General features: G+C 63.5%; 1 protein-coding gene across 1 annotated transcript in view; it reads right to left on the bottom strand.

The window, feature by feature from the left end:
- SMARCD3 (SWI/SNF related BAF chromatin remodeling complex subunit D3) overlaps nucleotides 1–12763 on the bottom strand; it is a 31009-nt gene extending 18246 nt beyond the window's left edge. The window contains 3 exon segments of the mRNA XM_081344976.1: nucleotides 411–509; nucleotides 511–674; nucleotides 12467–12763. Of these exon segments, the coding sequence (XP_081201102.1) occupies nucleotides 411–509; nucleotides 511–674; nucleotides 12467–12544 (341 nt within the window). The 5' untranslated portion in view covers nucleotides 12545–12763.
- Between the last annotated feature and the right edge of the window lie 277 nt (nucleotides 12764–13040).

Here is a 13040-nt window from a genome sequence, read left to right as displayed (position 1 = left end):
CACCCACCCGCTTAGAGACGCCGCCACGAGGGTCCCGGTCCCGGGTGAGGGTTTCTGGGGGGTCTCTCCTTCTGCTGCCCCCCCCACCCCCCAGACTCCCAGGCATGGGGGACAAGGACCGGCTCCCGCTGGGCCCAGCCGGCTGCTGCCCCCCTGTAGGAGCCCGCAACCCAGGAGACGTGTCGGTTGCCACCCTGCCAGCGACTGGCCGCACAGGGTTAGGGCGAGAGGGAGGGCTCCTGTGTGGCCCCGTCTACCCTCACCCCACCGGCCGTGGCCGGGCAGCTCCTTCCTTCCCGGCTCTGGTCGGGAGGAAAGGGCCGAAGGGTGACGGGGTGGAGAGGGGGCTGGACTGGTGGATCTGCCCACTCCGCCTGCCCGTCGCTCCCGCAGCCCCCCTCCCCGCTCACCTCCGGGACCGGCTCTGCGGGGCGGCCCCCGGCGTCTGTGTCGGCGTCTGCTGGGGCTGCTGGGGCTGCGGTTGCGTCGGCTGGGTCGGCGTCTGCTGGGGGCTGCTGGGGCTGCGGCTGGGGGGCCGCCCTCTTGCGCGTGGGCTCCATCACCGCCTGCGGCAGGCCGGGACGCACGGAGGGGCTTCCAACGTAGGGGGGGCCCGGGGGACCCATGGGGGCCCCCTGGTGGGGCATGCGAGCGCCGGAGGGCATCCCAGGACGCTGGGTGGGGGGAGGGGGAGAAGAGGGGCGTCAGACAGGGGTGGGGGGAGTCAGGCTCAGGGCCGGGGGGAACGGCACGCACTGGGGGTGGGGGTTAATGAAACGGGCCCCGTCCTGAGCCAACCGCCCGCCCGGCTGGCCCCTTGGGTGGCACGGGTGCCTGCCTGTCCCCGGGAGCGCTTCCGTGCCCTCGGCCGCAGCAGGTGGCCGGCTGTGCCGATCGGGGGCCGGAGGGGAGAGGAGGGGGTGCCAAGGACGATGCCTTGAAGCCGGCCGAGGGAAGCCGAGTCGTCCCCCTCTCTGCCCTTGCAAGCCGGACAGCTTGCAGAGGCCCCGAGCCAGCCAGGCCGGAGACGGAGGTCATCCAAACGCTCCTCCCCAGAGCAGCTCCCGCCTTTCACAGGGGCCAAGCCAGCAGGGGTGCTTAGAGGGACCCCCCTCCCCATGCCACAGCAGAGGGAAGGAAGCCGCCAAGGCCTCGGGGGGGGCTGGGGGGGCCACAGGGCTACCGCCAGCCGAGCCGGTCCGTGGCTGGACAGGCCCGCTGCTCTGAAGGGTGGTGAGGGGGGGGGGACCAGCTTCGAGGGGGGAAGGCGAGGAGGCCTCTCTGGTAAGGAAACAAATTGGGCTGGGAGGGGAAAATGAGCTTCTGCTGGGGGGGGAACGAGAGCCTGGGGGGCGAATTAATTGCCCAACGAAACAAAATCCCATTTGGAGAGATGAATTGAGGGAAAGCGGTTGGGGAAATCTGATGGGGGGAGAAGATGGGAGGACCCCCCTTTGTGCGGCTTGGCAGGCAGGAGACGGGGGGGGGGATCCTCGTCAGGCTGACCCCCACCCTGGCCACAGCCGCTAAGAGGGACAGGCAGGAGCTGGCGGGGAGGAAGAGGGAGGAAAGAAGAGATAAAGGGAGGGAAGGAAGGAGAGAGGGAAGAAGGGAGGGAGAGGGGGAAGGAGGAAGGAAAGAAGGGAAACGGAGGAAAGAAGGGAGGGAGGGAGGGAGGAAAGAAGGGATAAAGGGAGGGAGGGAGGGAGCGAGGGAGAAAAAGGAGGGAGGGGGGAAGGGAGGGAGAGGGGGAAGGAGGAAGGAAGGAAAGAAGGGAGGGAGGGAGGAAAGAAGGTATAAAGGGAGGGAGGGAGGGAAGGGAGAGAGAAGGAAGGAAAGAAGGGAGAGAGGGAGGAAAGAAGGGAGGGAGAGAGGGAAGAAGGGAGGGAGAGGGGGAAGGAGGAAGGAAGGAAGGAAAGAAGGGAGGGAGGGAGAGGAAAGAAGGTATAAAGGGAGGGAGGGAGGGAAGAAGGGAGAGAGGGAGGAAAGAAGGGAGGGAGGGAGGAAGAGGAAAGAAAGTATAAAGGGAGAGAGAGGGAAGGAGGAAGGAAAGAGGGGAGAGAGGGAGCGAGGGAGAAAAGAGAGGGAGGGAGGGAAGAAGGGAGAGAGAGAGAGGGAAGGAGGAAGGAAAGAAGGGAGAGAGGGAAGAAAGAAGGGAGGGAGGGAGAGAGGGAAGAAGGGAGGGAGGGGGGAAGGAGGAAGGAAGGAAAGAAGGGAGAGAGGGAGAAAAGGGAGGGAGGGAGGGAAGAAGGGAGAGAGAGAGGGAAGGAGGAAGGAAAGAAGGGAGAGAGGGAGGGAGGGGCTTTCTTTGGAAAGTTTGTGCTCTCCTTCAATCGTGAAACACACACACACACACACACACAGGGAAGGGAGCCCTGCAGGAGGTGCCCCAAAGGTGCAAAAGGCCAGACCCCCCCCCAGGTTGACGGATCACGAGATCCAACCCCCCCGTTTCTCTTCAGCAGACCCCCCCTGCGGCTTTTCTGGAAACTCCCCCCTCCCTCCTGCTGCCCCCCCAGCATCCCCCTCCCTCTTGACCCCCCAACAAGTCTATTTGACGGCTGCCCCACGGAGCCCAGCTTCTCCCCAGGCCCAGCCCCCCCCCTTCCAGACCTGGCCCGGCTGCCGGGCTTCTCTCACCCCACCGGCCCAGGATGGAGACCCCCCTCCACGCCCAGAGACTCGGGGGGACCCAGGGTGGAGTCCCCCCTCCACGCCCAGACCTGGGGGGTCCCGAGGTGGAGACCTACCTCCACGCCCAGACTTGGGGGGCCAAGGCACAGACCCCCCTCCACATCCAGACCTGGGGGGGGACCCGGAAAGCCAAAGGGGGGGCAAGTGGCAGACAGCAAGGCGGGGTGGGGGTGGGGGGGCGCCTGCAGACCTTTTACAAGAACGCTCCAAAATGGGGGGCTGGGGAGGCGCCACGGGCCACGGAAAAGCTGGGCTGCATATCTAAGCGTTATCCTCCTTTCCACCAGGAGAAAAGAAAATGGAGGAGGGCCCACCTTGCCCAGGGGAAAAAAGAGATCGCCGGAGGCCGCCGAGAACAGCCCGGGGGGGGGGATTGCACCAGCTCGCCGGGTGGTCAAGTGGCCTCCGGCAGCCATTTTGGCAAGACCACAGCCCTTCTCTGGGGCGGCCATTTTGTGAGAGGCCCACTGGAGGCCGCCAAAGGCCTAACCCACCCCTCTGGCCTCTCTAACGGAGGGCTGGAGGAGGAGGAGGAGGAGGAGGAGGCCTGCAAGTGCCGAGAAGCAACAGGACCGGCAGTGACTGGAGATCCAGGAAAAACCCTCCTGGGGCGGGGGAGGCGTCTCTCGGGAATCCGCCATCGCTCCGAAGCAGAAAGGACCCACGACAGGGGATAGAGAGGAGAAAGAGGAGAAGAAGGAGGAGACATGATGGCAGCCTTCCAGTATCTCAGGGGCGGCCCCAAAGAAGAGGGAGTCAAGCTCTTCTCCAAAGCACCTGAAAGCAGGACAAGAAGCAACAGATGGAAACTAGTCAAGGAGAGAAGCAACCTGGAACTAAGGAGAAACTTCCTGACAGTTGGAACAATTAACCAGTGGAACCACCTGCCTCCAGAGGTGGTGAATGCTCCAACACTGGACAGCCGTTTGTCTGAAATGGTCTAGGGTTTCCTGCCTGAGCAGGGGGTTGGACTAGATGACCTCCAAGGTCCCTTCCAACTTCTTCTTCTTATTATTATTATTAGGAGAAGAGGAGGAGGGAGAAGGAGAGGGAGAAAGAGGGAGAGGGAGAAGGAGGAGGAGGAAGCTGCTGAGGGCCAAGCCGCAACGGCATCAGTGCCGGGACCTCGCTGGACGGAAGGAGCGCGCCAAGGTGGCCACAAAAAGCCTTTCCTTTCGCTCCAGGATAAAACCAAACCCCAAAGAAGCCACCGAGGATGCAAACTTGAACAGCGGGAGGCATAAAAGAGTTTCCTTTTAGCCCCCAGGCTTTTGGCAAAACACGTGTCCCCCCCCCCGTTCTCCCGCAGCCAGAGAGGGCCGGGAAAGAGGCCGCAGCCTGACCCCTGCCTCTATCCAGGCGAAGGCCAGCCCGGGCCCTCCTGCTCATCCGCCTTCCGGACAGATCAGAAGCCACGGATTGACACCGTGGCAGCCAGCGGCCACCCGAGATCCAAGGCCACTGAGGGACCCCCGCTGCCTCCACGAGGGGGACCAGGGCACTGGCTGGTGGACCGGCGAGGCAGCCAGGCGACGCCAGGAAAATGGCGGGGGGAAACTTAAGGAGGACGCTGGCAGGAGTGGGATTGGCACCCGGTGGGGTTTCGTTCAGAGGAGCATTATCTTCCCCCCCTCCCCGGCCGCTGCTTTTAAGAAATCTCTCCCGTGGAAGAGGGACCCCGCCTGGAACGGAGGAGAAATTTCCCGAAGGCGAGAACGGTCAGTTGGTGGGAGCTGCGGATGCGCCCCGTCCCCGCGGGCTTTCAAGAGGAGGAGACTGGAGTCGTCTACGCCCAAAAGGATAGCCGAATAGCCGGAAGGCACCTCGGAGGCTGGACCAGAAGACACACACACAGACACACACACACACACACACCAACCCACTCCACTCCGGGTTCTGGCTATTATCCCGTCATCCCGCAAGAAGGTGCGGGCAGGTGCTGTGGGCATCTCCAGACCTCCCCCAAAGTGTCTTTTTCTCTTCCCCTCCAGAGAAGAGGGAACTCTTAACGAGGAGGCTGGCTCCTTTTGGGATTCAAGAAGCGCAGAAAACGGTCAGAAATTGGAAGCCGGAGAAAAAAAAGGAAGGGGCACTCTCGAACCCAAAACAGGTGCTGCCAAGTTTCCTCCACCTGCTTTGCTCCCATCGTCGGGCCCGTCCGTCCATTGCTTCGGGATTTTATTCTTGCCGCCACCTGGCCGTTCCCTTTTTTTCTGGGATTTCACCCTCTTCACCCAGGCCCGGCTTTCTCGGCTTCCCATCCCCACCGCCCACTCTACCTTCCGGCTCTGCCGAGGACCCAGCCCGCCCCAAAAGAGCCCCTTCGGTCCTGGAGAGGCCTGCGTGGCCCTTCCACGCCCGTCCTTTCTCCTCCCGTGTCTTTCGCTCTGCAAATTGTCCAGGCGTCCCATTCCCACGGAATCCCTCGGCCCCTTAACGTGCCCGGCTTTCCTTCCCACCGGGAAATTGGGCAGAAGCCGATTTTTCAGCACACCATTTTTGCGCCTTCCCAACAGACCCCCAAACTGCCCCGTATCCTATCAGCCTCTGGGCCCTTTAGCCTTTCTCCACCCATTTCCCCCCCCCCACTGCTAACTCCTCTGCATCCCCCCTGCGCCTCCCGTCTGCGGGTGTCACCAATATTGCCCTTTGTGGGTCTCACGTCACTCCGATCACCGTGGCCCTTTGAACCGGCCACACCCACCCAGAGCGCCACGGAGCCCCGTCTCTGCACAGACCAGGTGCGCAGTCAGGCACCCGCTTTCTAGACCTCAGTGGGGCGTTCCTTAAGCTGCCCCCCCCTCTATAAACCTGTTGAATAGCCACGGGGCTTCACGTGTTCTTTGGTGGGGGCCGAGCCACTCGCTCTCCTGAGTGGGCGGCTCCACCTTCCCACCTGGAGTTTGGGCTCGTTGGTGCCCTTTCCAGTCCTCCAATGGGAGCCGTCTTCCTCCTGCCCTGGCGGGAGAGCGAAACCCTCTTCGCATGCCCTGCCCGACGCGGCTTCCCCATTCTCCCTCGTCTGCACTTTTAACAGCAGCCGATGCCAGCTCCTTTACCTGAGGAAGCGGCAATTGCAGGCACGGGTGCAAGAGGGAAGGCAACTGGGCTGCCCCCCCGCTCTGAAAACACCACCACGGCGACCCTTCCCCCCTACTTCGGGAATCTCAGACTCAAATTCGGTTCCCCATCTCGGCCCCGGTAACACCCCGAAGTTGTGTCCCACCGCAACGCACCCCTGGTGGGCTCCCACTGTGTACATTGAAGCCACGTCACTAGCCAGCCTGGATAAAACGGAATTGCAGAGCTGGAAGGGACCTCAGAGGTCATCTAGTCCAGTCCCCTGCTCATGCAGGAGACCCTACACCAGGCACGTCAAACTCGCGACGTCATGTGACGTCGCACGATGTATCGGAGGTTTTTCCCCATTGCCGGCAATGGGGTGGGCGCAGTTTCGTTGTGACGCGTCCGGCCTGCAGGCCGGCAGTTTGACACCAGTGCCCTACACCGTTTCAGATGGGTGGCTGTCCAGTCTCTTCTTAAAAGCCTCCACTGATGGAGCAGCCACCGCTTCTGGAGGCAAGCAGTTCCTCTGGTTAATTGTTCTCCTTAATTCCAGGTGGCTCCTCTCCTTGCTGAGTTTCCATCTGTTGCTTCTCGTCCTGCCTTCCGGGGCTTTGGAGAATAGCGCGACACCCCACCCCTCTTCTTTGGGGCAGCCCCACAAATATTGGAAGGCTGCTATCGTGTCTCCCTCCCCCCCGAGTCCTCCTTTTCATTAGACAAGACACGCCCAGTTCCCGCAACCGCTCTTTGTAGGTTTTTAGCCTCCCGCCGCCACATAGTAGCTCCCGTGGCCTGTCTCTCCACAGCAAGGAACTGGGTCACCCCAAGCAGAGTCCCAGGTCCGAGTGGGCCGGGGGGTCACCTGAGGCAGGCCAAGCGAACGGGCCCGTCTCCCTGCATGGGGGGGAGGGCCCACAGCGGCAGCAGCGAGACGAAGGGCAAGTGAGCCTCTCTCCATGGCTACGGACAGACGGTCACCCCCTCGGATGCTGTGTCACGCCAGTCCTGCCCAGGGAAACCAGATCGAACATGTAACCCCCCCTCCCCGCCATATGTGTCGGGCCCTCTGTGGCTTGGGACAGTCCCCAGAGACCACGATTTCGAAGCCGCCCCAGAGTCACGGTCCCCGGGGAGTTTCAGCAGCTGGAGCAGCTGCCTGGAGAGGGGCTGGCATCCCATCACCTGTGGGGCAGACGCCCCCCCGCGTCATCTGTGGCCCCCTCACTTCCCCTCCCGGATGTCTTGGCCGATGCAGAACCTGACCCTTGGGAGGGGGGACATTTTCAGGAGAGGAGCCCCCACTCTGGGCTCACCCTACTCTCAGGAATGCCCCCCCCACCCAGGCCAGCACCCTCCTTCAGACAATCCAGCTGCCCAGCCTTGCTAGCCCTCGATTCTGGCCTTGGATGGCAACAGCCAGGCGCCACCAAGAATCCTGTCACCCGGTCCGGAGCACGGATTCCCCCCACCGCCCGGGGCAGGAATTTTGGTTTCCGGTGTCTTTCCCTCGGAGGGGGCCCAGCTTGACTAAGGCCACCCCCACCCCCCACCCCAAGCCCGGCCTTTCCAACAGCACCCCGACTCCCCACTGCCAATCGGCAGGAGGCGGGAACGTGGCCACAGTTTGTTCAGTCACAAGAGGGAGCTGGGGCAACCCAGAAGCAGGATTGCCTGAAATGGTCTAGGGTAGCCTGCCTGAGCAGGGGGTTGGACTAGATGACCTCCAAGGTCCCTTCCAACAACAAATTATTATTATTATTATTATTATTATTATTATTATTATTATTATTATTATTATTGGACTGGACAGCCATTTGTCTGAAACTGTCTCCTGCCTGAGCAGGGGGTTGGACTAGATGACCTTCAAGGTCCCTTCCAACTTTATGATGATGATGAGGAGGAGGAGGAGGAAGAGGAGACTGGACAGCCATTAGTCTCAAATGGGTCTAGGGTTTACTGCCTGAGTAGGGGGTTGGACTAGATGACCTCCAAGGTCCCTTCCAACATATTTTTTATTATCATTATTATTATTATTATTATTATTATTATTATTATTAGCCTCATGGCGCATCCCTAATTGTGAGACACACCGCCAAACAATCAGAGGTGGCCCTTTCTGGTCCAGTTCCCATCCGGAAAGCCTCTCTCGGCCGCTCTGGGTCTTCCCAACCTGGCTCACCCAGTTCCCCCACCGGCTTTGCCTTCCCTTTGGGAAAAGAGCCGGAAACGGGGCCGCGGAGGGGCCAAGAACAAAAGCCTCTGGCCCGCTCCCCACCCCACCCCCAAGGACGGGTAGAGTGCCCCCCCACACACTCCAATGGGTAGCTTGCAGGATGACGACACAGCCGGGTGGGCCTGGGGGGGGGTCCCATCCCGAGAGAGAAGCAGGCCCCAGGCCAAGAGGCAGCCCCAGCCAGCCACCCGTTCCTCTCCGGACCCCATTTGGGCCTTTCTGGCCGGGCTCCAGAACTTGGCTTGCTTTTGCCAGCCTCTTTTCCTCCTCCCCCCCCCCGCCCGGACTCCTTCCGGGACCCAAGGCGGACCCTCCTCCGCATCGGAAGAAGAGGACTTGGAAGCTGCTCCCTGAACGAGGCAGGGGCAGGCAGCCTCCGCGCCCCCCCCCCCCCGTTCATTCTTACCCCCACACACCCTCCCACGGGCTCTCCCTGCCTGGACCGAGGCTGGCCAGGATCCAAGGACCTTGCCCGCAACAGCTCCCGCCTCCCCCCTGAACCCACCCTGACTGCTTGTGGCAGCTGTGCAGGGGGGGCCACAGGGCCAGGAGGGGGGGAGGCAGCAGTGGGTGGGGGGGATCAACGCAGCCCTCCTCCCAGAGGGCACACCTGCTGCTGTTCCCAACCCTCCCTTCCCCCCCCCCCGCAATCTGATAGCAATGGGACCACTTGTCCTGTCCAACTGGCCCAGGACGCCCGCCCTTTGGCAGCTTCCCCGGCGCCAAGTCGCTGCCCGCTCTGGATCCTCAGCTGCTTCCCGTCAATCACGGCCGAGGGCCTGGTCAAAACATCCCACGGCCGGCCGGAACAAGGGCTGCCCAAGGGTCCCTCTGCGGCTCCAGCTGGACTCGGAGCGGGGGGGCGGCCCTCTGGGCATGAAAGCCCCAAGGGGGGGGAGATTGGGATGTGGGTGAGCTGGGCGGAAAGGGGGTGCCCCCCCCACCAGGAAGGAAGAAAGGCGACCGGCTGGAAAGGAGGGCAGGGGACCCCCAACAAGAGGGGACGCTGGCCCAGGTGGAGGGACTGGGAAAACCCTGGTGCTCTCCGAGCGTCTCGCGTCTAGGCCCTCGTCCCAGAGCGCAGGCCGAGGGGGTTAAGCCGCAGAAAAAGATTCCCAGCCCGTCAGAACCTCTGGCCCAAAGAGGCAGCCGGCCAGCTGGCTGCCCTGCCTGGATGGGGGTCAAGCAAAGCCCAGAGGGCCGTCCCTCGCCGGACCTCAATCTGCCTCTGCCGCCTGAGTGGGGGGTGGGCAGGGCTGGACGCCACAGCCAAATCAAGGCGTCCGCGGGAGCCTCGGATCGGCGCTTCCCTTCCTTGGGGCACGAGGGCCTTTTTCTTTAAGCAAGGAAAGGAATCAGCCCCCCCCTGCAAGGAAACGGACGGGGAAACGGGGTCTCTTTGGCCTCCTCCGTCCGTCCGTCCGTCCCCTGAAGAGACCCCTCTGTTGGGTGAGCAAAAGGAACAACAGCCCCGGGGACGCCGTTTGCACACCCCTTTCCTAAGACCTCTCACCAGAAGGAGAAGAGGGGCTGTGTGTATGTGTGTGTGTGGGGGGGTGTGGGGTGTGTGTGGGGGGTGTGTGTGTGGGGGGGGTCCCTCCCACCCTCTGCCTGGTGTTTGGCAAGCCTTCTGGGAGGCCAAACTACGGGATGTGGTGGGCGCCGTTTCCGCTTCCCCAAAGGGGGAAAAGAGCAGCCAGGAAGCGACCAAGCTCTGCCCACTCGCTTCGAAAGAAATCCTGAGACGCCATCAAGGGTCTAAATCGGCAGCAACACACACACACACACACACACACACACACACACACACACACACAGACACATCATTTCAGGGCCGGAGACCTGTTTTCCATGAAGTTTTCTCCCACCGACCAGAGGGGACGTGGTACGGAAAGGCTGCCTGCGTGCCACGCGTGCTCGGACGGGGCCTCCTCGGTTTGCCTGGGCCGGTTCCCGGTACATCGCAGGACGGTGCCGGTCCACGGCCCACGGCGGGGGTGGGGGGAAGTTGGGGACCCTGGACCCAGGGAACAGAGGCCGCATGCGATGCTGCCTCTTCCTCTCTTTACAGGCCACAGGCGGGTGGGAGGAAGGCTGGTGGTGGCGCCTGCCGTGACCTCAGCCGGGCTCCGTCAAGGCCAGCTCTGATCCCCCGATGGGCCACGGAGGCAGAACGCGGTCTGGGACCGGAGGTTAGGGTCGCTCGGCTTCCACGCGGTCGATGGAAGGACACCCAGCTCGCCCGTCGGCCAAATCTGTCGCCCGGCCTCTTTAGGAATCGCCGGCACGAAGGCAGGCGGGAGATCTGGGCGGATCGGGCCAAAGCCACTCCCGGCAGCCCGCCTGGCCCGAGCGGCCCTTTGGGGGGGGGCCCTCAGCCCTGCGGCGTGCAGGGGTGTCAGACGTGCGGGCAGCGGTTGCCCCCGATGCCATGGGCCTCGGGAAGGCCCCCCCCAAGCCGCAAGGGACATCGTTTGCCACACCTCGGTCTGTATCGGCCAGGCCGTGCTTCCTCTTCTTCAATTTTTAAAATATTATTCCTGCAACGATAGCGTTGCCACTATCGTTTCGGGGCAATTACTATATGGCAACCGGCGTTTTGTAGCTGCTGGGCTTCAGAGCTGGCTGGAGGGACGGGAAGGGCCCGCGGCTGTCCGGCCTGTCCAGTCCAGCTCCATCCAACCCCCTCCTGGCTAGTTCCGGCCCTTCCTCCGTCCACACCGCCCGGAGCCTCGGGAGATCTTCCCCTGACCTCTTCTCCGAGAAAGGGGGGGGGAGGAAGACTGGGGACCACCCTCCGACGTGGGGTGGGGGGAGCGCATCAGGCCAGGGAAGGCCACCGGCTAAAGCAGGGCTTCCCAACCAGGGGTGCCGGGTTGACATTCCAGGCGGTGCGAAAACCGGGCTTTTCAAAATATACGGATATTTCGTTGCCGTTACTTGGAGTTTTTGTAAGGGGTGCGAGGACGTATCAGAAGCGTCCTAGGGGCGCAGGGTGCCGAAAAGGTTGGGAGCCAACTGAGCTGGAGGGAGTCTCTCACAAACTCCTCTTCCTCCCTCTCCCACCTTCCTCCTCCTCCTCCGGGCTCAAGTGAGGAGAGCCACTTTCCTCAGCGGGATGCAAAGAGTTTGGCGGGAATTCAGTGCCAACTGCAACTTTCAGGAGCGACGGAGTCTCGGAAGCAGCCACTGGACAGACTTCTCTCTCATTTTTGGTTAAAAAAAAAAAAAGGACGGAAGACTCTTAAAGGGACCCGGCCTTCCTCCTCGTCGCCACAGCCTGTTTGTGATGGGGACTCCCGAGCACGGAGGAGCGTTTGGGAGGAAGAGATAACTCCGAACCCGCCACAGGACAGAAAGAAACCGGGGCAATGCTTGAACACGTCTTGGGAGGATATAAATATATATATATATATATATATATATATATATATATATATCTTTCCCCTCCCCCTCCCCTCCGAGCGAGCGGCTTCTAGAGGGGTCAGTCTGGGCCCTGCAAGGTTGAGGGTAGCCCCCCCTCCAGAGGGCTCCCTTTGGAGAGGTTCAAAGGTCAGGGGGTCTCCCCATCCAGGCCACCACCACCACCCGGGAACTGCCAACACCAAGCCCCACCACGGCCGCTGCCAGGTCGGGTCCCCCAGCCGGGGCTACGGCGCAGGGAGGAGAGAGCCGGGGTGAGGCGGGTAAGGGGCAACCCCTCTGCCACCCACCCAACCCCGGGGCAAACCCTAACCCGGGCGCGAGGCCTGCGCCTCCCGCTTCCCTTAAGCCGCCCCCTCCCCCGTGACCAGAGCTGCCCCTTATAAAGCAGAGCGGCCCTCCTGCCCGAAGGGCCACCGGAGGGGGCACGGGACTCCACCAACCCTTCAAGACTTCAGGCAGCCTTCAGCAGCTGCCAGAGTGGGGGGGGGTGGGGGGCTAGACCGCTGGGCAGCCAGGGAGAGAAAACGAGGGCCCAGGTCCGGGTGCCAATCAACGCTCCACTGATGCTCTTCTGCACCCTGGGTTCCGGAGTGCCCGTCTACTTGCCCCCCGCCGCCCCCCACCCTTGGCAGCTGCAGCAGATCCTGGGACCCCGGGGTGGCCCAGACAAGAGCCGGGCCCTTGGCAGAGCGAGGGGGGCCACCTGGGCTCAGGCAGCGGCGGGTAGGCAGCCCCCTCCCCAGGGCAGCCAAGCAGGGGCTCCTCCCGGAGGCAGCTCGACTTCTCCCTTTTTCCCGGTCTGCCCTCCCGGCTCCAGTCGGGCGCGTTGGGACGGAGGGGGTGTGTGGGGGAGGGAGAGCCTTCCCGGGACGCGACCCCCCCCCAGGCGACGCACCTGCTCCGGGGAGGGGGCTCCAAGCACATGCCGAGGGGGGGAGGGGCGGCGACCCTCCCCCTCGCCCGCCCTCCCTCTCCCCCCCCCCGGCCGGCTGGCTCGCCCCTCCCGCCCCGAGCCAGGCCGGGAGTCCCGAACTTTTCCCTACTCACCACCCCGTGGACCAGAAACTCGAAAAGTTTGCTTTTCGTCGCCTTCCGCGCGCCCCCGGTGACTTCCTCGGCGGCCATCGGGCCGGCTCGGCTCCGCTCCGCCTCCCCGCCGCCCGGCTGGCGCCGGCGCCCCGCAGCCGCCCGCTTTTCCTCCCCGCTTTTTCTTCTTCTTCTTCTTCTTCTCCCTCCTCCTCCTCCTCCGCCGCCGCCGCCGCCGCCGTTTCTCCCCCCGGCTCCCGCCGAGCCCTGCCGCTGGGCGCTCGGCTCGCACTTCTAACAGCGCCGCCGGCCGAGCGGGGAAAGGGCCCCGGCAGGGCGGGCGCGACGGCCCACGGCGACGGCCCCGGCCCGCCGCCGCCCAGCAGCCGCCCGCGGGGGTCTGCCGGCAGCGCCGCGGGCGGAGGAAGAAGAGGAAGAGGAAGAGGAGGAGGAGGAGGAGGGGCGGCCGAGCGGCCGCCGGCGGGCGAGCCGAGCAGAGGGCGAGCGCGCCGGCCGCGCCTGGCCGCTCCCTGGCCGGCCACCGCGCCGTCTGCCCGTCCTTCCGCGGACACGCAAGGACTGCCCGCCGTCGCGC

This window comes from Vipera berus, assembly GCF_964194415.1.
Source record: "Vipera berus genome assembly, chromosome: Z".
NCBI lineage: Eukaryota > Metazoa > Chordata > Lepidosauria > Squamata > Viperidae > Vipera > Vipera berus.
This window is presented reverse-complemented; position numbering and strand designations above follow the sequence as displayed.